General features: G+C 40.2%; 4 protein-coding genes across 8 annotated transcripts in view; 3 read left to right on the top strand and 1 right to left on the bottom strand.

Moving 5' to 3' along the window:
• Window positions 1-556: 556 nt before the first annotated feature.
• Window positions 557-9,235, top strand: setd7 (SET domain containing 7, histone lysine methyltransferase). 4 transcript variants are annotated; one of them, XM_027152029.2, is made up of 8 exons: window positions 567-875; window positions 3,135-3,264; window positions 4,255-4,456; window positions 4,583-4,772; window positions 5,258-5,339; window positions 5,887-6,004; window positions 6,616-6,773; window positions 8,259-9,235. In XM_027152029.2, exons 1-8 carry the CDS (start codon window positions 836-838, stop codon window positions 8,458-8,460), a joined length of 1,122 nt encoding a protein of 373 aa, XP_027007830.2. In that variant the 5' UTR covers window positions 567-835; the 3' UTR covers window positions 8,461-9,235. The 4 variants fall into 4 exon arrangements, 3 of the variants coding, with proteins under 3 accessions (XP_047658038.1, XP_027007831.1, XP_027007830.2); XM_047802082.1 differs by lacking the exon at window positions 8,259-9,235 and having other exon boundaries at window positions 557-875; window positions 5,887-6,035; window positions 6,616-6,765; XR_003441345.2 differs by lacking the exons at window positions 5,258-5,339; window positions 8,259-9,235 and having other exon boundaries at window positions 561-875; window positions 6,616-6,754.
• A 631-nt stretch (window positions 9,236-9,866) lies between these two features.
• On the top strand, window positions 9,867-12,973 carry zgc:113425 (uncharacterized protein LOC541425 homolog). The gene is made up of 7 exons (XM_027151996.2): window positions 9,867-10,015; window positions 10,486-10,658; window positions 10,800-10,859; window positions 11,585-11,716; window positions 11,924-12,070; window positions 12,206-12,266; window positions 12,625-12,973. Exons 2-7 carry the CDS (start codon window positions 10,494-10,496, stop codon window positions 12,726-12,728), a joined length of 669 nt encoding a protein of 222 aa, XP_027007797.1. The 5' UTR covers window positions 9,867-10,015; window positions 10,486-10,493; the 3' UTR covers window positions 12,729-12,973.
• Window positions 12,974-13,737: 764 nt separating this feature from the next.
• Window positions 13,738-21,708, bottom strand: rab33ba (RAB33B, member RAS oncogene family a). Its single transcript, XM_027151995.2, has 2 exons — window positions 21,276-21,708; window positions 13,738-18,429 (listed from the first exon to the last, which is right to left on the bottom strand). Exons 1-2 carry the CDS (start codon window positions 21,492-21,494, stop codon window positions 17,953-17,955), a joined length of 696 nt encoding a protein of 231 aa, XP_027007796.1. The 5' UTR covers window positions 21,495-21,708; the 3' UTR covers window positions 13,738-17,952.
• mlsl (malate synthase-like) overlaps window positions 21,292-23,604 on the top strand; it is an 8,186-nt gene continuing 5,873 nt past the window's right edge. Inside the window, exons 1-5 of one of the 2 annotated variants that reach the window (XM_027151994.2) lie at window positions 21,292-21,371; window positions 22,417-22,486; window positions 22,700-22,828; window positions 22,940-23,158; window positions 23,306-23,396. In XM_027151994.2, coding sequence (XP_027007795.2) covers window positions 22,481-22,486; window positions 22,700-22,828; window positions 22,940-23,158; window positions 23,306-23,396 — 445 coding nt within the window. In that variant the 5' untranslated portion in view covers window positions 21,292-21,371; window positions 22,417-22,480. Of the gene's footprint in view, window positions 21,372-21,776; window positions 21,849-22,416; window positions 22,487-22,699; window positions 22,829-22,939; window positions 23,159-23,305; window positions 23,397-23,604 lie in introns of those variants that run through there. The other variant, XM_027151992.2, reaches the window with a different exon arrangement.

The following is a 23,604-nucleotide window of genomic DNA, read 5'->3' as shown; positions in this document are numbered from 1 at the left end:
CTGATATTACATAAATGTGTAAGAAGTAATAAGCACACTAAGATTCTGATGTATTTTAATGATGTGATGTAGTTACAGTGAACTGTAACCCACTAATCTGTGTGTGTGTGTGTGTGTATGTATGTGAGTGTATGTGAGTTTGTGTGTATGTGTGTGTATGTGAGTGTGTGTATGTGTGTGTGAGTATATGTGAGTGTGTGTGTGTATGTGTGTGTGAGTATATGTGAGTGTGTGTGTGTGTGTGTGTGTGTGAGTGTGTATGTGTGTGTATGTGAGTGTGTGTGTGTCTGTGTGTGAGTGTATGTATGTGAGTATATGTGTGTGTGTGAGTGTGTGTATGTGAGTGTGTGTGTCTGTGTGTGAGTGTATGTATGTGAGTGTGTGTGTGTGTGTGTGTGTGTGTGTGTGTGTGTGTGTGTGTGTGTGTGTGTGTGTGTGTGTGTGTGTGTGTGTGTGTGTGTGTGTGTGTTGATGGGAGGGGGTGTTGACCTCATCCAAATCGCCGCTCTCAGTATCATTACTCAGCCAATTTGGCTCTGAATATGACGTGATAATCGCGGCTTCCTGTCAGCGCGAGCCGAGTGATCTCACCACACGGAAGCAGTCTCCTCAGAGCGCGAGCGTGCTCTGCCTATACTCCGTTGACTAACATCCGGGGATTTTCTAGTGTACTTCTTCTGTACTTCTGTACTGAGTGACACTCGACATGGCGGCTGTGCAGTAGATGGAGTGCGCGCGCACGCCGTAACAAACGGTTCCTCTGTGTTGTGTGGCTCAGTGACGGGACTGAGAGCAAAACTACAGCTGTTTGTGTTCAATAAACCTCAAATAAAACATGGACAGCGACGACGACAATGTGGAGGAGGTTGTAGAAGGTAATGTAATCATCCTTATCCACAAAATGCGACGCTGTTTGTTTTGTTTACACCTGTTTAGTGTGTGTGTGTGTGTGTGTGTGTGTGTGTGTGTGTGTGTGTGTGTGTGTGTGTGTGTGTGTGTGTGTGTGTGTGAGTGTGTGAGAGAGAGAGAGAGAGAGTGTGTGTGTGTGTGTGTGGGTGTGAGTGAGAGTATGTGTATGTATGTATGTATGTATGTGTGTGTGTGAGTATGTGTGTGTAAGTGTGTGAGTATGTGTGTGTAAGTGTGTAAGTGTGTGAGTGTGTGTGAGTATGTATGTATCTGAGTGTGTGAGTGTGAGAGTATGTATGTATGTATGTATGTATCTGAGTGTGTGTGTGTGTGTGTGTGTGTGTGTGTGTGTGTGTGTCTGTGTGTGTGTGTCTGTGTGTGTGTGTGTGTGTGTGTGTGTGTGTGTGTGTGTGTGTGTGTGTGTGTGTGTGTAAGAGTATGTATGTGAGTGTGTATGTATCTATCTTAGTGTGTGTGAGAGAATGTATGTGAGTGTGTGTTTGTGTGTGTGCATGTGAGTGTGTGTTAGCATGTATGTATCTGAGTGAGTGTTTGTGTGTAAGAGTATGTATCTGAGTGTGTATGTATGTATGTATCTGAGTGAGTGTGTGTTTGTGTGTGTGTGCATGTGAGTGTGTGTGTGAGTGTGTGAGTATGTATGTATCTGAGTGAGTGTGTGTTTGTGTGTGAGTGTGTATGTATCTATCTGAGTGTGTGTGGGTGAGAGAGAGTATGTATGTGAATGTGTATGTATGTATCTGAGTGAGTGTGTGTTTGTGTGTGTGCATGTCAGTGTGTGCGCATGTGAGTGTGTGTGAGTATGTATGTATCTGAGTGAGTGTGTTTGTGTGTGCATGTGAGTGTGTGTGTGTGTGTGCATGTGAGTGTGTGTGTGTGTGCATGTGAGTGTGTGTGTGTGCGCATGTGAGTGTTTGTGAGTATGTATGTATCTGAGTGAGTGAGTGTGTGTGTGAGTATGTATGTATCTGAGTGAGTGTGTGTTTGTGTGTGTGTAAGAGTATGTATGTGAGTTTGTATGTATGTATCTGAGTGAGTGTGTGTTTGTGTGTGTGCATGTGTGTGTGTGCATGTGAGTATGTATGTATCTGAGTGTGTGTGTGTGTGTGTGTGTGTGTGTGTGTGTAAGAGTATGTATGTGAGTGTGTATGTATCTATCTGTGTGTTTGTGTGTGTATGTGTGTGTGAGAGAGAGAGAGAGAGAGAGAGAGAGATTATGTATGTGAGTGTGTATGTATGTATGTATCTGAGTGAGTGTGTGTGAGTGTGTGTGTGAGTATGTATGTGTGTGTGTATAAGAGTATGTACGTGAGTGTGTATGTATCTATCTGAGTGAGTGTGTGTATGTGTGTGTGTGTGTGTTCACTCACAATTCCATTCATATTGAAGCCTCGTAGAAAAACATACTCTAGTGCCTTGTGTTTATTTTATTTAAAAAGAACTGTTTAAAAAAAAAATCTCAAATCTGATCCATTTAAATCTCAGTTTTTTATTAAAGTACCGAAAGTAATGTTCCAATGTGTTACTGTTTCTATAGTAACGACTCATTCGCACGGTCACGGATTGTGGCCTTTGAATAATCTAAACCTAATGACAATAATGATCACATAACAATCTGAGAACCCGTGTGAACGGTCCAGTCGATACGGTGAAGCTTTCTGTATTCATTTACTGTTTATCTGGAAGAAGTCTCCAGTGTCAACGCTTTGTAACAGTCAGTGTAATTTTCCGGATAGATGAAACAACGTTCCTTGACGTTTCTTTGTAATATGACCATATGTTAAAAAAAAGAAGTATGCAATATATAATAAATGTAAAATTCTAAGCATTGGATAATTGTTGTAGTGTAAGAGGAATAAAACGGTTAAGAACGAGCGGTTATTTCCTTATAACGGGAGAGCGAACATTTTTGCTGATACTTTTGTTAGCATTAAAATTTTTGAACTTTGCTAATTAACCGAATGTGACTGAAAGCACAATCTGTTACCAGGAGAGAACATTGGTCATTTTTAACACTTTTTACTCTTTCCGTTACTAATGTGTATGAATCAGACATCAAGAAACGGTAAACGATCAGACGCCGAATTATCCCGCTCGTCTCTGACAAACGGTGCAGTCCGTGGGCAGTTTTTAGATCTAGAGTTTGTTTCATGTGGGAATGTGTGTGTGAATTTCGTGTGCTAACTGACCGTGTCGTGATTCCACAGGCCCACTAGACGACGATGAGCTCCCCCATGGCTTCTGTACCGTCACCTACTCCTCCAGCGATCGCTTCGAAGGCCATTTTGTCCACGGAGAAAAGAACGGAAAGGGCAAATTCTTCTTTTTCGACGGCAGGTACGAGGCCGCACAACTCGGTGTTAAACATCGCTTACCGATGATTTACAGCTCCGTGTTATTTTTGACAATTCCACGAGCCAGAGCTTTTCAGACATGATCATGACTCATATTTCAGATGAGTCAGAGTCTTATATAGACACACATACACTCTCACAGACAGCGTAGATGTAATATGAGTCATATGTAATATATACTGCTAGTCTGGCAAAAACTCAATCATTCATCATGAGCAGGCCAACAAACTTTACTCTGTCTCATACTCCTTTGTTATATCCGAGAGTTTCCTTGCAAATCCTTTTACTTTTTGTAACATCCTCATATAATGATTAACTTACTAAGCTTTAATTTTGCTCAAGTAAAGGAATTTTAACCTCTAAACATCACGCTCTCATCAAACCTTATAGTCAGAAGACAACTATGGCTGTATGGCTGATTTTTTCACCTCCTGTATATTTCAACTCGCATCCGATGCTGGATAATTAACCGACTCCTGGTAGCTCGGCCGAATCCGAAGCTATAGGAAAACGTCGATATGCATTTAGACAAATTTTGGCAGGATTTGAGCATGTAGTAACTTTAATAACTACAAACTAAGAAGAAACTCCTTAACTGAAACTATTTCTCAAACTAGAGCTAGTAAAATATATAATTACATAAGATTGTATATTCATCGTAAACCAGTCGTTATATATACAGTATAGTATAGTTATATATACAGTATAACGTTATAGCGGTTCTGAGACGCACTAGGAGTTTTTGAGATGATTTGAGCGTCATGTTACGGCAATATCGACTTATTATCAGGTATAATCCTTTATTATCCCTTAGATCTTATATTCTTGTGAACAAGCACTCGGGGAATCTCAGAGAGCTCAGAGAAACGGATTTGATTTTGAGCTTTTCTGGAACTTTTCTATAAAATTATTGGCCCAAGTAGGCTGTGTAAAAACAGAAATAATTTCTTTTCCTGTTTGTGTTCACGCGCAGCACACTCGAGGGCTTCTACGTGGACGACGCACTTCAGGGGCAGGGTGTGTACACCTACGAGGACGGTGGAGTGCTGCACGGCACCTACATAGACGGAGATCTCAACGGTCCCGCGCAGGAGTTCGACCCGGACGAACATCTGATCTTCAAGGGCCAGTACAGGGACAACATCCGCTGTGGCGTCTGCTGGATTTACTACCCGGTACCTTTTCGCTTGTTTTCATGCAACTCTTGTTCTCTGCTTCTGAGTTATGAAGAAGGTGGTGTTGATGTTAGTCGCATTTCTGACCGATCTATAATCAGACGATTGTCGCGTGTGTGTGTGTAGGACCGAGGCTGTGTGGTGGGTGATGTCAACGAGGATGGGGAGATGACGGGCAAATCAGTAGCTTACATTTACCCCGATGGACGCACGGCTCTGTACGGGAGCTTTGTGGACGGGGAGCTCATCGAGGCTCGACTGGCCACGCTGACCCACCAGGAGAACGGCAGACCTCACTTCACCGTTCAGCCTGACAGTCAGTAACACCGCATTCCCTTCAGCTCTAATATTTCAGCTTGAAAACACTGAATCCACAAATCGAATTGGATCCTAATAGAATATTTACCCGGTGTGCCATTTTTAAAAAGACTTCCAGACATCCATTAAATGACCATTAATCTCACATGAGGTCACCATCAGACTCTTATAGGACTCCTTTGAATTCTGTCACAGATATTTGGAATCATATATCACCTCTTAAATTATATCACCCATCCAGTTCCATTACGTTGTGATCTCAGATACTAACGAAACCTTAACTGACCGCTACAAACCCCCGGAAACTGTTTTTCCAGCAAAAATGTAGTTTTTGTCCTCGTACTGTTACCGTTTCCTGACCTTAAGCGTCGTCTTCAGTCCTTACCTTCACATAAGCTTTGCCGTTAACACAACGTAATGACTATAATATGTTGAACAAAGACTGAAGTTTACAGCTCTGATAAGATCTTTTGTTTCTCTCAGGTCCTGTTTACTCCTATGACAAATCCACTTCCTCCTGTATCGCTGCTCACAAAACACTGCTCGACCCCTATGAGAGTCAGCGGTTGGTATAATCCACAATCATCTAATTCAGATTAAACCATATATAAATACTGTAGCCCAAGAAAGTGAGGTTTTTTTTGTTTTGTTTGTTTCAAATATAAATGACAGATTTAAAGGATTTTCCATGTAGCTGTAGTTCGCAAATCGCAAATGATTTCTTTTTATGTCATGAATCAAAGCTGTGGTTTGGTTCGTTATCAGTTGCGCCCTGTACAGACTTTAACTGCATGGCTCCGGGAGAACAATCGTCCATGGTTTTAACGTGATTAACGATCCAGTCAGCGACGTGCACATTGTTCTTCTTAGCCATTAGATTGAAATGCACATAAAGATGTTAAACACATGGATATGTTCCAGCGTATTGGCAATTTATCCTAAGTTAGAAATAGATTAAATAAATATTGCAATACATGTTCAGTATCTTTAGGTATTACTGTGTGTATACAGTTTTTAACTCTTACAGCTGGCAGGCTTGTGAAACGTTTGCTGATTATGGTACTTCACACAAGTACACCATGGATGTGTGTGTGTGTGTGTGTTTACCACAGTGTGTATGTGGGGCAGTCACTGATGTCTGGAGCAGGAGAAGGCCTGTTCGCCAAAATTGACACAGATGCCAACACAATCATGGCCTTTTACAATGGAGTGCGAATCACACACTCGGAGGTGTGTTCGTGTGAGATTTTGTGTCCGAACTGTATGTCACACTTCGTAAGCCTGACATTATAATTATAATATAGAAATATAACCATCCATGAGTGTGTATTGGTGCCTATGTCTGTAATTAAAATTATTTTTTTTGATGTTTTTTTTTTCCAAATGAATTGAAAAATTGTCATTTTTAAAAGCTTAAATTTACAATATTTTTATACATCTCAAGTCAAAAATGTGAAAATGTTATTGTGGTAAAATTTAATCTGATCTTTAAAAAAAAAAAGAAAAAAGAAACTTGGGAATGTTGTATTTGATTGGATCTGGAATCTGTAATTCAAGAAATTTTCGATTTTCCACTTTTCTGACCCAGAAAATCTGATCTCCATTCCATTTAGCTCTTTTCTTTAAAGTCCAGTACACATGGCAAACAAATTTTCAGAAGAGAGTGTGTGTGTGTGTGTGTGTGTGTGTGTGTGCAGGCGATGGTTTATATTGTCATCGTGGTTCACATCACAGACGTTTCTTAAAAAATGAAAAACTGCACCTTTAAATATTTTTCCTCTACACCTTCTGACCCACTGACGAAAAGTAGTAATTGTTTATCGTATGTTTTGTGTTGCCAGGTGGACGCCCGTGATTGGTCCATGAATGGGAACACCATTTCATTAGACGAGGAGACAGTGATTGATGTTCCTGAGCCCTTCAACCATACAGAGAATTATTGTGCATCGCTTGGGCACAAAGTCAATCACTCATTTACCCCCAACTGCAAATACGACCCGTGAGCATAAAAATGTCGTGTGAAAACAACGTAGTGCATTTTAAGTAGCATATTTTTAAGACTCTTAAGAAAATATTGTTTGTTTGGAGCTCCAGCACAACCATACAACGATCCTAATATCTTGTTCAAACGGTGCCGTGACCCGGATTCCGCAGCAATCGAGAAAAGTTTCCCTTTAGCTACTTGGACCAGATTTGCAAGGTGTACGATGTACATTTGCAATCACATTCGCACTGCTCATGTAAAATGTGCAGTCTGCACACTGTTTACAGCCAGGCTTTAGTAAAAGTAGTATAGATATCACGGTACTTTGATCATAATAGCGTGTTAATAGCAGCTGATAAAGTGGTAACATGATTTCAGTCACAGGATTCTCAAACGTGACTGTGGTTGATGTAACAAGACGACATGCAACCGAGCGCCTTAAGCTTTATGGATCACAGGCAGGATTTGAAGACGTCAGTATACGAGGTCTATCCGCAGAAAGGGAAATGATCTGACACCAGTAATATTCTGTTTTGATGTTCTCCTCCTGAGAAGCACTCCTGATCCATCAGATACCACTCTGTTCCTCAGCTCAAGGTGTCACTGGCCATATGGCCTGTTGTAAAGCAAAACAATGTGTCCCTGAGACCGAATAAGTGTTCTGGTTACCATGCTGGATCTGCAGCACTTCCTCTCATTCGTCAGCTGTCCGTTTCATCTACACGGACACGTTCTCTCTTTATCCCGTATCCATCTAAACAAATCCATTCACACTGATCTCCAATGTCCTGTTAAACAAACATACTGGTTTCCAATCAGTCGCAGTATCCAAAAAAAAAAGCGTGCAGCTCTGATTATAGAGGCCTATTATAGAGTCGTGCGATCGCATGAGCCGAAAGTGTTTTTTTTTTGGGGTTTTTTTTCTGTTATCGTGAAATCCAAAAGCAGTTTAAATTTTGGACTTTAAATTTTAAGCATTTATGAAAAGAGAAATAAAGATCACAAGTCTAATTAAAACTCATTTAATTTTGGATTTCCAACCAGGTATAGCACAAATTGTCAAAATTAAAGAGCTTTTCCGGGAGAAATATTAATCTTAAATGGTTTTTTCGATAATAACTTGGAGATTTACCTCAAAGCTGTCGGTTAGCGATTAATTAGCAGAAACACAATTTTCAATTACTTTTCACTAGCAAATATGTCTTGTCCTTGTTCACTACAGTGCGGTTTTCTGGCTTTTATTTTGAAAATATAATGTTAAATCTTTGTGCATGCAGTGAACCAAGAACTATTACTTTAACAAAATTTAGAACAAATTTTTGTGGGGTTTTTTTGGCATTCACATAGACTCATTGTCACTGTATTACTTAATTATTACTTAACTCAACATTAGATTTAGCAACTTATGGTCAAATTATTGATTATATTATATACATACAATACAATATTGATTATTGTACCTGAATATATACTCACCTTGTTTCTGATGTTGTTGGTCAGGTTTGTTCATCCTCGTTTCGGGCCGATAAAGTGCGTCCGAACAATCAGAGCGGTACAGAAAGACGAGGAACTCACGGTCGCTTACGGTTACGACCACGAACCTTCTGGGAAATCAGGTCCGGAGGCTCCTGACTGGTACAAACAGGAACTGCGCGAGTTTCAGGAACGAGAAGCTGAAAGAAGAGCCAAGGACTATTGTTAACCCTTTTCCAAAAAAAAAAAAAAGCAAAAAAAAAACACCCCTTTTTGCATCATGCCAAGCGACACCTAAATCTGCCTCTTTTACTGCCCTGCTCTTATCTAAACAACTGTGTCTTTAACATTTTCTCTTTAACATCCTCTTTAGCTGCTCTCCTTATTTTTTTCGTTGGATCGGCGGTGAAATGTTGGCTTTTGCAGAAAAGTTTGTTACGAAGGTGCTACGATGTGTACAGATCTGAACGACTGTATCATGAACGCTGTAATGTGAAGAGTGAATGAAGCACAGCATGATGTGAATCAGCTCCATGAAACATCTGAAGTGAGAACTATGCACTAGCGAACCCGGAAGGCGTTCTTTGCCGCCACGCTAACCTCGACGAGTACGAGAAATGCAGTCAGTTAGTACGTGGTTAAAACTCCCATAGTTATCGCAGTTGTCATACTCTTGTATTTGCACTGCAGTTATTACAGTTATTGTCTCTTTAGCTTCAGTCTACTCGCACTCGAGGTCTGAGAGTTAACCCGCAACACTAGATTCTACTTATGTTTCTAAAAACAGTATTAGAACTGCACTGTATGTAATGTTTTATTTTTGCCTTTGCTTTTAATCAGAGAACGGACAAGTGTGAAAGCACGTTATGTTTGCATGTGAAAGAGAAAGAGAGAGAGAAAGAGAGAGCAGAATGAGTAGCAGATCACAATAAGAAATGAATTCAGGTCTTTGATATGCAGGATATCTCTAATCCAGGATTTATCAATAAAACATTAAAACACGATCACGGTAGTTTTTATTTCATAGTACTGTAAATATTTCAGCTGTACACCTCCTTATTAATGCAGTCATCCAATCAAGCTTCCTTGGGATTTCCACACACAACTGTCTCTACACAGAACGCTACACAAAACATCCAGCGAATTAAAGGTCTGTGGGCTGAAACGTCTCGTTAGACTTCACAACACGTCTGTTACGTCAATAAGTGCGTCACATCCGTAGTGAGAAGAAGAGCATGTGGGTAAGGAGTTTGACTGCTGATTGGAAAGTCCTAAGTTTAAATCCCGGCTTCACCAAGCTCGCACTGTTGGGGCCCCTGAGCAAGGCCCTTAACACTTAATTACATAAGTTGGAATTAAAAATAAGATAAGATTGTAAAGCACTCTGGATACGGACGTCTGCCTAATGCCATAAATGTTAAAGCGTCTCAGAATGTATATGTTGGTGAATAAAACAACACAATAACTTTTTGTTTCCACTCCTATCAGCCTTGAAGGCTACAGTAGGCGAAGATTCACCCAAACACTAGGTCTTTATCCTGTGTGTATTCATTAATGACCTCAAGGTGCGAATGTCTGCATGTCTGTCAGGTAACAAAGCGATTATTAAAGTCACAGTTTGGTCACTAGTTTATTTTAATGGATTAAACATCTGTCATTTAAGCCCCGCCCACTCTACCAGCTAATAAATAGGGAAGGGGCGTGGTTTGTGTGATGCACCTGCGCGGCCTGCAGGTAAGTTGCACGCGCTGGACCAGAAGACCGGAAGTGGTGAGACAGTGAAGGTAAAAACACTCTACGCGTTTATTTTGTTATTATTTGTAGTTTTAGTTTCCAATCATTATGTCCTTAACTTTAGCCTGTGACGCACTAAAAAGATGCAGAAATCATGTGCGGGACTTTAATTCCTTATTCATTTATTGTTCTACATCCTAAAAAGGACAAACAATAAATAAAAGAAACGCGGTTGTAGTTTAATAGTCTGTTTTGTTTTTACATTTTTTAATCTATTTTATATTTATTCTTTTTTTTTTCTAATGCAGCACATTAATGTACTACAGAGTTATAGAGTATTGATTGTTGTTGTTGTTGTTGTTCTAACACTAATCACCAGGGCACGTGGGAGGACTAGTACACAGATTCTACATAATAAAAGCTTTCCTTAAATCTGGCTGCATATTAAAGATATGTGATAAACAGGGATCTATGGGTCGTTAAATCTGGTGTCATTAGACCTCCTGGTGTGTTTGTGTAGGCTTGAGCATGGAGCACTACAGGTACTTCATCCTGAACCAGAAGGTGATGGTGGTGTGGGGAATCCTACAGGTTGCCTGTGCCAGCTTGTGCGTCGTGTGTGGATTTATAGACGCCGGATTCCGCATGAGCACGACTCTCAGTGAAACCAGAGCTCCTCTGTGGGCAGGAACGGTGAGCGAAAGTGTCTGGTCACTTCAAGCTAATGGGTCGATCACTCTACATCACATCCTGCCTTATGAATCATTAACAGCATGTGCCAGCTTTCGATTTTGTTTGGACTTCGTACCTGTGATTCTTTATCTTTTTTCTTAGATGATGGCCATCCCTGGAGTGCTCGCACTTTTTGCCTCGCAAAGGAAAAACCCAACGCTGGTTAGTTTCGTACTTGGTGGCTTTTTCAAGCACGTATTCGCTTTAATTTCCCCTTTATGACACAACAAGGTTGTGAATTTTATACTTATTCTTGCTTTTTTCCCCCCAAATATGCAAATACTTAACTATTGTTTTTATTTTGGAACACAGAGGAAAGCATTTTTTTAAATGTCTTTTTTTTTTCTAGTAAATATTCCACAATTTTTAGAACAATTATCAACCATTTTTTTAAAAAGATCTCTTTGAATATTCAAAGTTTTAATTGGAATCAGAAAGAGCATGTCAAATTTCCTAAATGCGGTTTAGAACGGTAATGCTTTGCAATATAATGTGCATTATTATATTTCTACATTTGTTAGTGTGGTTTTAAAGGAAATTGTGATTATAAATATTTTAATAAAACATCATAAATCTTAACATTAAAAGTAAAAAAAAAAATGTATCCCAGGTCTGTGAAAAGTTTAGAAACCCTGTTTACTCAAATCCAAACTCGGTTCAAGTGGAAGTCTAAGGGCAGTTGTTGGGTCACTCAGTAAATGCTTACGTGATCTGATTTGTTCTTTGTAAATCTGTCTCTGAATCTGTTTGAACTTTTAGTGGGGAGGATTTAGAATCTATGGATGAGCTACAAACTTTCCAACTAAATGAATGTCTGACCTCAGGATCGATAACCTCATCAGTCACATGCATCTTTGGCCCACTTCTTTTCGTATCTGTTCCTTCAGGTTACCGTCATGATTTTGTCGTCCGTCGTCTCTTACGTCGCCACTGTGATCGTATTTGTTTACGCCGGCGTGACGCTCAGCTATGGAGAAGAAGATGATGAACTTTTCCACCCCAATCACATCACTGAAGTGGTACGGTCTTCCCTGCATCATACAAACTCCACATTGGGTTTTCTGTATAGAAACAACGGCCTGGATTTCTGTAATTTTACACTGTGTGTGTCTGCGTGTGCATGTCTGTCGTGTCTGTGCGCGTCTGCGTCTGTTCACGTCTGCGTCTGTGCACGTCTGCGTCTGTGCACGTCTGTGCATCTGCGTCTGTCTGTGCGTCCTGAGCAGAAGTTTGTCCTGAGCCGTATGGTTAAAGCAGCAAACAGCACTATGGTGTTATCAGGAGTCGGCTCGCTCGTCTTCTCCTCCCTCATCATGTACGTGGGGTGTCGCAGTCTGCCGATCTGTGGGTGCTATGATTCAGTCACAGGCATGGTGAGCACGCACACACACAGTATATCTGAATATTTTTGCTGTGTCCTAATTCACCTACAATGCATCCTAAACAGTATTTGAGATGCTGTATCCTAAATCTTGGGGTGTGTGTGTGTGTGTGTGTGTGTGTGTTAGGAGATGCTTGTTCCTCAGAATGACCCAAGTGCTTCAGGTGATCCGGTCTGTTCATGGCACGGTGAGGAGTGTGTGCGTGTGTGTGTGTGTGTGAGATTAAAAATGCAGTTTGACAAGCTTAAAAACAGTCAAATAAAACAGCTAGAATTACATTTTAATTTTTTTTGTTTGTTTTTATTAAAAAGCTATAAGTAAACATTTTAATAAAGAAATATTTTAAAAAATCAATGAAAAAATTAATACATATAAGTAAATAAATACATACAGAAATAAATCTTATTATGAATCTAAAAGTATTATCCAGAAATCTAAAAGTGCTTTATAGATATTTTTCATGATCAATTATTTTGTTTATTTACTGTGTGTGTGTGTGTATGTGTACGTGTGTATACATGCGTATACATGCGTATTTGCTGCAGGTGGAGATGAACGAGTGTTGAACTCTCCCGTGTCGTTTATGGAGCGCTGCCCTGAACAGGATCAGGAACTCTCTGCACTTCCTCCATACAGCAGTCTCACGTAGGCACTGAATTACACACTCCAGGTGTTTTCATCGAGTTCATGCTCAGAAAAGAAGAACCTGAACTTCCTAAATCCAGTTCTGTACGTTTCCTTGCACTTCTTTTCACTGACTGAAGTTTAAGTGCCATTTTATTGTATGCAATGTTTTTTCTTATCCTATTTAATTTATCTAATTTATATTACTAAAAGCCTGTAAATATATTGTTAATTAAACAACAATTTTTTAATAAATAGTTTTTACCTGGATACACAGCTTTGAGCCATTTTTTCCCTTTAAGCCCACTGCACGTCGTCTGACTTTATTATCTGTACAGATGCAGTAATTAATAAAGCTGTAACCTTGTCATTTTCAGCTAAGGGCAAAAGTTTGTATCCCCTATGTTTTTTTTAATATATTCAGAAGTTTTAAATGCACCCCCTTTTTTTTTTTTTTTTGCAAATCCCTGTATCGGTCTTATATATTTTGGCCTAAGCATGTGCAAACTTGCACTGATTTAATCCTAACCGTGCTCTCTCGGATGTCATGAACTAGAATCTGCACATGTGAATGAATTGTCTTTGATTTTTAGTGAAGTTTGCTAGACATTTTACATATTTTGTACAATTATATCCACACGGTAGGTAATGTTAGTAAATAAATAAATAAACTGATTGTATGTAATAAGGTTTAAAAAAAAAACCTTCACATAATAATCTAATATATTCAGATAAATACAATGCAGAGATATTTATTGGTGTTAAAGAGACGATGTCTATAAGGAGATTAAACCAAATCTAAAATCTATTCAGTAAAAAGTGTGAAAAAATGAAACGATGGAGATTTTTTTTAATACAAGAGTCTCAAATCACAAAGGGTTAAGTAAATTTCTTTCTTTCGTAATGACGATTACCGTTTTCTTTCTTTCTGATACTGTTTCCTTCCCTCCTTTTATTACTTCCTTCCTTATTTTCTTACATTAAATCTTCCAGTGTTGTTTGAAAATCACTTCACAAAGCAATCACAACACACATGAAATTAGTAGCATTTTATTCCATCTTTAAAAAAAAAAAAATACAATTCAAGCATCGTTCCTTGAAACACAAAGTTTGCAACACAATAATCAGACTTTAGACTTCACACTCTCGGTTTGTCCTGTGGCAGAAATCAGACACGAGCCGAGGATGCGACGGACCCATTTTCCCGATTGTTGGCGAAGCTTTCAGCTAGTCAGAAAACATTACTGAGGATGAAACATAAATCTGTTCTAAACATCCTGAGAAACAGAATCATCCCAGAGGATGCGAGAGGCCTGATTTCCTTTACCACAGTAAAAACTGATATTAAAGGAAAACAATAAACAAAATCAACCACTTTTGGCAAAACTTAAAGCAAACTCGTGAATCGCAGACACACAACCCAGTCTGTCCGAAGCACCGTAGCTTAAAGATCGTCTTCAAAAGTCAAAAGAGTCCAAAAGTTTGCACACCATTAAATTAAACTTAAGAGAATTAGGTTAGAGTTAGAGTAGAATATTAATATATTTTATAATAATAATAGTGAAACAAATCTAAATATCAGTCTAAAAGTGTCTTAAAGATTAAGTTTTTAACTCCTATGGCTCGAGATTTCAGCTTTTTGATGCTCTCGGGTGTAAATTTTGGCCCCCATGAGACTTCCTTACACTTCGCCTTTACCTGTTTTCTTTGACATTCTTTATCATTTTCAACTAACACAATTTCATACGGCTGCCGTTTTTATTGTTGATCTGATGTTTAAAAGATTGAAGATCTTTCTTGATTATCATTACCAGTGTCAGCCCTGACACTTTACTGTAAGCCATTCTGACAAATTTGTGTCCAAACCATCTGATTTTCTTCTCTCATTTCCTGAAAAACAAAAGCACTGTTTGTTTGACTGAAGACCGTAGGTGTTAATATCGGTGAGTTAAAACACCAACACCGCCGTCAATCATTCCTTCCACATACGGATTGATTAATATTGGCGTTTTAACGCATTTCCGAGTGATATCTCTTATTAGATGACTCTGGTGTTAAAATGCAGACGCATATAGCTTGGCGAGTCTGGAATTCTGTATCGTTTGTAGACACACAATAAAACAAAAGTCCCATAAAGTGTGTGCAAGCTTGCGCTCTCGACGGTACGCGCCGTGAACGCATTAATGCGCCTCCGTCGAACACACGCTTTATTTAATTGCGACACAAAAACAAACGTGTGGACGTTCGAGGCGGTCAGAAAGACGTCGCTGTTCACTCGCAGCAGAGCACGACAGCACTCGAGACCAAAGAATTATCCAAGTTTATTTAAAAAATAATAATAATCCACGCCTGAGGATTTTCTGAAGTGCGCACCACAGGACCTGCTGTGGCACCGACAGCTATTCAGAAATGCGCTGAGAGGAAAATGCGAGTACGAAAGCAAAAATATAAAGAAACAAATAACAGCAACGACTCAAATCTGGAAAACGTTTGCGTGTTAACACATACACACGCACACACACACGCACACACACACGCACTCATACACGCACTCATACACATGCACGCACACACATGCACGCACGCACACACTCTGCACACACACATACACACGCGCACACACTCACACATACAGTACACACACACATTTGCTGTCTTAGTCATCCTGAAAGATTGCAGGCTGAGTGAGACGCTGATACTTTATCCAGCAGCTCTAGTAATATGATCACGCCATGCACACAGACCCTGTGCGTTACACACACTCGAGTCCTACAGTACGCCACACTTTACAGGCTACAGGTCAGCCACGTGCCTAAAAGTCGAGTCTTTACACGTTGTTTAGCTTTGCTTTGTTTTTATTAGTTCTTTAAAAAAACACACACACACACACACACGTTTGTATATATGTATTTACTTACTCGTAACTGAATGATATGAAAATAACTAGGGCTAGCTGTCATTTTATTTCATTTACTCTCGCTAGCATTTTTGTCCTGACGCTTAATGTTTACGTTTGTTGCCATGGTTACATCTGAGGGGTCGTTTCTTCCATGTGTGAAATACAGACCCGGTGTTAATCGTTAATTATGATAGGCGTCACCGTGTGTTTCAATTATTATTATTATTATTATTATTATTATTATTATTATTATTATAAACCTTTTTATTATTTTATTTTGTATTTGATATCAAACGGCTCACTTTTGTGGTACCTGTGACGTCTCTACGTCTTTCCGAAGGCTCGTGGTACGTCGTGGTTTTGTTTGTTTGTTTTTTGTTAGAAATACGGCAGTATAGCAGTTTATACGAATTATAATTACATCATAAAATGTTGTCCGTGTCTCTTCTTGGTGATTTTAGCAGCAATTTCAATGACAGGTTGATGTCTCTCGTGGCCTTTTGCGTTAAAGACGTTAACGCGAGCGAGATCGTTCGCAGGTTTACGGTTGGCGTCCGTATTTTTATGTTATATAGCGTTTAGGCTTAAATCTTATTCAAGAATGCATACTTTAGGAAAGCAAACAGGTTAAAGGCTAAAGAATATGGGAATACGGACGATAAACGTGACCTAGCGAGTATTAGCTAGCTACGAATCATATATTTCAATGTATTTATAGGAAGCCGAATCATGGTCAAGAACGGCTTCTGGTAGATGTGCCGGTAAACTACATGCAGAAACATGGAGAACTCGGTAGAGACGCTTCGGTTCCGAGAAGTCTTCGATGTTTGTCCTTGACCTTGCATTGACCTTGAATCTAACTCTAAGTCTAAGTATTTCTTTGTATACATCACGCTAAAAAGAATCATGGCAGACTGTACGGACAAACTGAGCGTCTCAAGGACCTCGTGGCGTTAAAAAAAAAAAGGCAGTCTAACTAAACTTAGCATCAGCTCCTGACCTAACATCCACGCTGAGGAACGTCAACATCGTGTTACAGCTAGAAAATATTCCATCATGGCGAATACCACAAGAGTGAGGTGTAGCAATGAAAACCTGTTTTAACACAACATTAGGATCGGGAGCATCGATTACATTAATTACACGGATCGTTATTAACGTTCAGACGCCAGCCGACTGGGAATCAGAATTTCTGTACGTGACAGTAACGAAACTTTGCGAACGGAAGAAGCGACTTAGCAGTGAGGCGTTTTATTTTGTCGTCCCAATGCGAAAGCAGCATAGCTTTTTTATTTATGTTTGCATTTTCAGCCCTATGAATAAGCCACATAGGATTGTTACAAGCGAAATGCTGACCAGTGAGATGGGATTTTATTAAATATGGTGATTATATCGTAAACGGCGATGTGTTTATTCTCACAGGGCACCAACAATGTAGCTGCTATTTCTCACGAGGGCTCACTAAAAATCCTGTTTTTTATTCTTAATAAAAATCCCAAATTATTGTTATTATCATAACTATTATTATGGTCCATAATTAACGAGATCGATTATTTAATCTAGAGATCTACTGCACAGCTTCTACACTTGGCAATACTTTCAGTTTTAGGCGTCACGATGATACGACTATTGGAGGCAACTGTTGTTTTTCTTTTTTTTTCTTTTTTTTCTTTCCCCAAGCAAAAAAAAAACAGCGAAAGCCAAACTCATTTCTGGTCATTACATACACGGTACAGTAACACGGAACAAAGTGCTCTTAGCTTAATAACGAGTGCCAGCCACAAAAAAACTCGAACGCGACCTGTGATGAACGGTCAGATTTTTACGTTTGCGTATTGCAGTAGCGTATTTTATTATTTTCCTAGTGCAGCGATCTCAAGGATTACAGTACAAAGACCAAAAAAATAATAAATACTGGCAAACACCTACTTCTTCTTCTGATAGTGTTTATCTGTTTAGCTTAGTCTAATTTTCAAGGTATTGAGTTTGCATGCTTGTGTCGGTTAATCAGTTAAAGTCTAATAAGCCGAGTAGTTTTTTTTATGCCGTCTTTCATTAAAAGGTAGAACTCAAGTCTGGATGTTGATCTGAAATTGAGATTCATCCTCGAGTTAAGGATTTTCCATGGAGCACAGAAGACGTGTAGGGTTCAGTTCACAGAAGTTAGCATCGCAATCACGCCTAGGATGCAGTTAATCAGCCTCTAATCCCATGTCTTAACCAAGCCGTTTGTTTGGCAACCTCTGACCTTCACGGATACTTTGGAGATTTCGTATCCTTTAAACATTTGACTCTACTTCCCTTTAAGTCGTCTAGTATATTGAGTGATTTAGCCAAGCCCCTATGTCCCTCAATAGCCCCTCCAGCAGGTGCACGCCCAGCTTCCGCGTGACTCCTCCTCCTGGCCCTGCCCACTCAGTGTGACCGTGTTGGCCGGCTGACTAAGCACCAGCGGCTTCTGTGACTTCAGCTTGTGTGCCACCGTCATGAAGATGGCCTCCACGTGGTCGCTGTCGTTGCTCTCTCCCTGTGGACTCTTAGCAGACGTCTCGAACAGAGGCATGGAGTGGGCATCAGCGAACTGCTGGGCCACCTCGGTGCTCACCTGAATGGCGTGGCGCAGGTCGCATTTGTTGCCCACCAGGATCCGGGGCACCTCATGGCCGAGCGCGTACTGCCGGCACTCCTCGATCCATGCTGGGAGGCTGCGGAAACTTGCCGCACTCGTCACGTCATACACAAACACCACGGCATGCACGTTTCTGTAGTAGTGCTGCACCATGCTCTTACGGAAACGCTCCTGACCAGCTGTGTCCCACAACTGGACCTGAAAGAGTGGAGAGGAGAACAAAATAAACAAATACATTATACATAAAACCAAGTGCTTCAGAAGAAAGGTATGCATCAATCTGCCACAATCTGAGGGGAATGGAAGTGTTTCTCTTTCTCTCACACACACACTCACACACACACACACACACACACACTCACTCACTCACTCACTCACTCACTCACACATTCACTCACACACTCACTCACACTCTCACTCACACACTCACTCACACACTCACTCACACACTCACTCACACACTCACTCACACACTCACTCACACACTCACTCACACACTCACTCACTCACACACTCACTCACACACTCACTCACACACTCACTCACACACTCACTCACACACACACTCACTCACTCACACACTCACTCACACACTCACTCACACACTCACTCACACACTCACTCACACACACACTCACACACACACACACACTCACACACACACTCACACACACACTCACACACACACTCACACACACACACTCACACACACACACTCACACACACCTACACACACAAAGTTTCAGATGAAAACTTGTTTAAGCAAATAGGTCTCTAAAAATCCATTATTCTTTCCTTTACTGTTTTCCTTTTATATAATATTATAGAAGAAAAGACAGAGTTTGATCAGATACAACAGAACAGAACCCAGTGGAACAAAATAGAACAAAAGATGATTATACAAAGAAAATTACTAGAAAAAAAAACAATACAGAGCAGAGCATAGACCATAAAGAGAATAGAACAGAACTGTATGGAATAGAATGAGAGAAAGAGATAGAGTCGGTGAGTGAGTGGGTGGAAATTAGAGACAGAAATGGCAGAGACAGACAGACAGAGAGCGAGAGAGCGCGAGAGAGCGAGAGAGAGTAAACAAAGAGAGTGATACTGTGTTATAAAGGAGAAAGAGCTATATAACAATAGAGACATAAGAGTAATAAGAGGCTTCAGGAAAAGATAGATGGACCAAAGTGGGACAAGGAACAGAGTGAATATTGTGACACTGCAGTGATGCAGAATGCAGAGAGACAGATGCCCCCTTTTCCACCAGAAAGAACCGGGTGCTGGTTCAGAGCCAGTGCTGGTTCAAAGTTGGTTCCAGTGGCGAACCTTCTAAGAACCGGTTTGCCTTTCCATCGGTTTGAGAGCATCACAGAGCCGAGTCTGATGTCACTGTATACAGCAACGTTAGCGCAGCAGCGACAAACACAACATCAACAATGGCAGATGTTGCTTTACTGTTAATGCTCATGGCTTTGTGAACCTACATTAACATCCAAACGTGTCGAATTTTGATTTAAAATGATTTTAAAATGTTAACCCCGCCCCCAGCCCAGCCCCCAGCCCCTGACGCAAGCGGTTCTTAACTCTAGACCAACATCATTTCAGTGCTACATAAGAACCACTTTTCCTGGTTCAGAGCCGGTGCTTTGGGTGTCGAAAAAGAAAGAATTGGTTCTAAATTAGGCTCCAAACCGGCACTCAAACTGCCTCGGCAGAGAGTCTTTTTAATTAAAAAGAGAGATTCAGTGACCCCATACTGACATCAAACTGACATCAAACTGACCCCATACTGACATCATACTGACCCCATACTGACATCAAACTGACCCCATACTGACATCAAACTGACCCCATACTGACATCAAACTGACCCCATACTGACATCAAACTGACCCCATACTGACATCAAACTGACCCCATACTGACATCAAACTGACATCAAACTGACCCCATACTGACATCAAACTGACCCCATACTGACATCATACTGACATCAAACAGACCCCATACTGACATCATACTGACCCCATACTGACATCAAACTGACCCCATACTGACATCAAACTGACCCCATACTTACCCCATACTGACATCATACTGACATCAAACAGACCCCATACTGACCGCATACTGACCCCATACTGACATCATACTGACATCATATTGACCCCATATTGACATCCTCACTGTAACCAAGCTGGATCTCTCTAAGTACCAATCTAATACCTATATTGAGTCCAATCTGAAACTGATACTTTATTTTCAGCTAAAATCTTTTACTGAAATATTACTGATATAATATGACAATAATAATAATAATAATAATAATAATAATAAATACAATAAGTACAATCGTGTCTCCTTATATATAAACATTTTCAGCTCCAAAGCAACTGATTACGTTTGTTCTTGTTTTTTCTCTGATATCTGATCCATCGTTTCTTTCTCCATCACTATCTCTGCATTAGAAAGGCATGTGTGAGGGAGGCTTGAACACAACCTGCCTCTCATCTACACGTGACTTGTTTACATCAAGCCCCTGCCTCAGCGCTGATCCCTGTACTACTGCATCTGGGTTGGATTTAAGATAATATGCTGAACATAATTCATGTTCATGTTCATTTTTAGACCTTTATCGGCTGAACAGTTATGATGATATTTAATAGACTGACCTGGATCAGGTCACCTGCAAAACAAAACATTACATCACAGCTACTAGTAAAGGTTACGTCATTGGTACAGAGACTAGGGGTGACGTCAGAGGAGAGAGAATGCAATGAAGCTCCTAATTCCTGGATAAAAAAGATGTGAGCTGAGCTCTGCTCTCCTTCTCGCTCCCCTCCTCTCACCCCCTCTCCTCTCCCCCCCTCTCCTCTCCCTCCCCCTCTCTCCTCCTCTCCCATCCTCACCTCCCCTTCCCCCCCACCCCCTCCTTCTCCCCTTCCCCCCCCACCGCCTCCTTCTCCCCTTCCCTCCTATTGTCTCCCCTCCTCCTCTGTCCTCCTCTTGTCTCCTCCCCATTCCTCTTCCCTCCTTCTCACCTTGATTTTTTCTCCATCAATCTCTATCACCTTCTCCCGGAAGTCCACCCCGATGGTGGCCTCTGTTTTGTCCGGGAACCTTCCTGCACAGAAGCGGTAGGTGAGGCAGGTCTTTCCCACCCCAGAGTCTCCAATCACTATGATCTTAAAGATCCTGGTGCGTGGAGGAGGCAGTGTGGAGCTGGTCAGAGAGCTGCTGAACTCCAGAGAAGACTCCATGTCTGTGTGTTAGTCAGAGATGATGATGAAGATGATGATGAAGATTAACCGTGTCAGTGCGATAATAGCACCATGGAACACACAGCAACACTAAAGCATAACAGATGATGTGTGAGTAATCTCCGGAGCTCTCCTGCCCGAACCACACTGACTCCACATCTCTGGAGCTTCTCCTGTTTCTGCTGCTGCACTGTTTTGGTTTTTAGCCACGTCCTGAACCAGCGCGGAAATCTCGCGAGACTTCACCGGGTTTATACAAAGAGTTTACAATCACGCGGAAATCTCGCGAGGGTTTAAATAGCACCGTGTTGTTTTTGTTATTATAAAACTTTTGGAACTTTTACTACATTTTTGGTATCTTTTTATTTATCTTTCCATGTTTCATTATTATTATTATTATTATTATTATTATTATTATTATTATTATTATTAGTAGTAGTAGTAGTAGTAGTAGTAGTGGTAGTATTATTATTATTATTATTATTATTATTATTAGTAGTAGTAGTAGTAGTAGTAGTAGTAGTAGTAGTAGTATTGCTACTATTATTGTTATTATTATTACTATCATTATTATTGATATTATTATTGTTATTATTACTATTATTATTACTATTATTACTACTATTTATTAGATTTTTTTTACATAATTTTTTAAAACATCAACGGTATTTTAATATCTGGGACTTTGCTGTTATTCACTCACAGTGATCTGAAGCAGAACTTGTCATTTTTCACTGCTGTTGTTATGCTTCCTCTTTCCTTAAAGATAAATTGAGTGAATTTGAGTGAAAACATGAAGCCTGGAACACCTACTGTACATAAATATTTTTCAACAATTAAATTATTTATATTCATAAAAACAAAAAGAAAAAACTGAGTAAGCTGTAATGTTTGTTTTGTCTTTTTTTTTTTTTTTTTTTAGCCAGCCGTCCGTGCGATGACCTTTACCAAAGTCCAGCTGTAGAGCAACCGGGTGTCTGAGGAGAATGCTGGTAAATCTTCCCAATCTGTTGATATTTAACATTTTATATTTAAATTCAGTTAATTTTTTACAAATGTTAAACTTTGTTAAAGGTTTTGTGTATTCTTAGGTTAGAAATCATCATTTGATACACAAAAAAAGCATCAAATACATTTTTGTATGTTTGTGGTGGAAAATGAACAGTATGCGAATATTCCAGTATTCTAACTAAACTGGCACACAGGTACCATACAACGTAGAAGTGGAGCCTCCACCTCCAGGGCTGCAGATGGAGTTTGAGACCCTCTTTAGCACTGAAGCTCTGCAGTTTCTGTCCGATCTGTGCTCCAGGTTCCAGCCAGAGGTGGACAAGGTGTTCTCGTCTTTCACATCTCAGCTAATCACCTAATACCAAGTGCAGTTGTGTGTTGCTTGGGAAAACTTTAGGAGTGTATAGAATTCTGTATTTCTTTTTGTGCATAAGGTCCTGAAGTTAAGAATCCTGCGAAAGGTTCGTCTGGATCTCAGCGAAGAGCTTCCGGGATTCACGGATGACACGGCTCACATCCGGAACGATCCGTCCTGGAGAGTGAGTCCCGTCCCTGTCCGACTGCAGTGCAGACATGTGGACATCGGTGACCTCGCACCCTGTGACACGCAGCGACTCATACGGGCCCTCAAATCAACAGCACAAGGAATACAAGTAATACAAAATAAAAAAATTGTTCTGCTAAGGTTTATTTCAGTCTTCTTATTAGTTCATTAGCAGAACTCAGACACCAGACACGTGACATTTGTATCCTGACTTCTTCATAACAGAAACGTCACAATCCGTTGTTCTCTTTTGCAGGTAGATTTTGACGATGGCAACTGTCCGACATACCGCAATCAGATTAAAGGCATCTATAACGTCTATAAGGTTGTGCATAATCAGTTTCACGGTAAGGTTTTAATTTCTGATGCACTGTAGACATTTAAAAATCAAACAACATTTGGAATTGAGTCTGGAATTCTGTTTTATTCTCTAGGCCTACTTCTAAAATGCCTATCGGTCACCTCAAACAAGCCCCGCCCACATTAGCTTCACTAAGCAGTGGACAGATCAAGGATTAATGCTGTAATGCATTACTAGGCAGGATAAATAGCTAG

The sequence above is a fragment of the Tachysurus fulvidraco genome, chromosome 17 (genome assembly GCF_022655615.1).
Source record: "Tachysurus fulvidraco isolate hzauxx_2018 chromosome 17, HZAU_PFXX_2.0, whole genome shotgun sequence".
Classification (NCBI taxonomy): domain Eukaryota; kingdom Metazoa; phylum Chordata; class Actinopteri; order Siluriformes; family Bagridae; genus Tachysurus; species Tachysurus fulvidraco.
This window is presented reverse-complemented; position numbering and strand designations above follow the sequence as displayed.

What these genes read in the sequence shown, in the direction of transcription:
- zgc:113425 (XM_027151996.2), top strand. Translation starts at nt 10,494, where the DNA reads ATGGAGCACTACAGGTACTTCATCCTGAACCAGAAGGTGATGGTGGTG. An exon ending in AAAGGAAAAACCCAACGCTG is followed by an intron (nt 10,860 to 11,584) that starts GTTAGTTTCGTA and finishes CTGTTCCTTCAG; the next exon opens with GTTACCGTCATGATTTTGTC. An exon ending in CCAATCACATCACTGAAGTG is followed by an intron (nt 11,717 to 11,923) that starts GTACGGTCTTCC and finishes CGTCCTGAGCAG; the next exon opens with AAGTTTGTCCTGAGCCGTAT.
- rab33ba (XM_027151995.2), bottom strand. Translation starts at nt 21,494, where the DNA reads ATGGAGTCTTCTCTGGAGTTCAGCAGCTCTCTGACCAGCTCCACACTG. An exon ending in TTGATGGAGAAAAAATCAAG is followed by an intron (nt 18,430 to 21,275) that starts GTGAGAAGGAGG and finishes CCACTCTTTCAG; the next exon opens with GTCCAGTTGTGGGACACAGC.
- setd7 (XM_027152029.2), top strand. Translation starts at nt 836, where the DNA reads ATGGACAGCGACGACGACAATGTGGAGGAGGTTGTAGAAG. An exon ending in TCTGCTGGATTTACTACCCG is followed by an intron (nt 4,457 to 4,582) that starts GTACCTTTTCGC and finishes GTGTGTGTGTAG; the next exon opens with GACCGAGGCTGTGTGGTGGG. An exon ending in CCCAACTGCAAATACGACCC is followed by an intron (nt 6,774 to 8,258) that starts GTGAGCATAAAA and finishes GTTGTTGGTCAG; the next exon opens with GTTTGTTCATCCTCGTTTCG.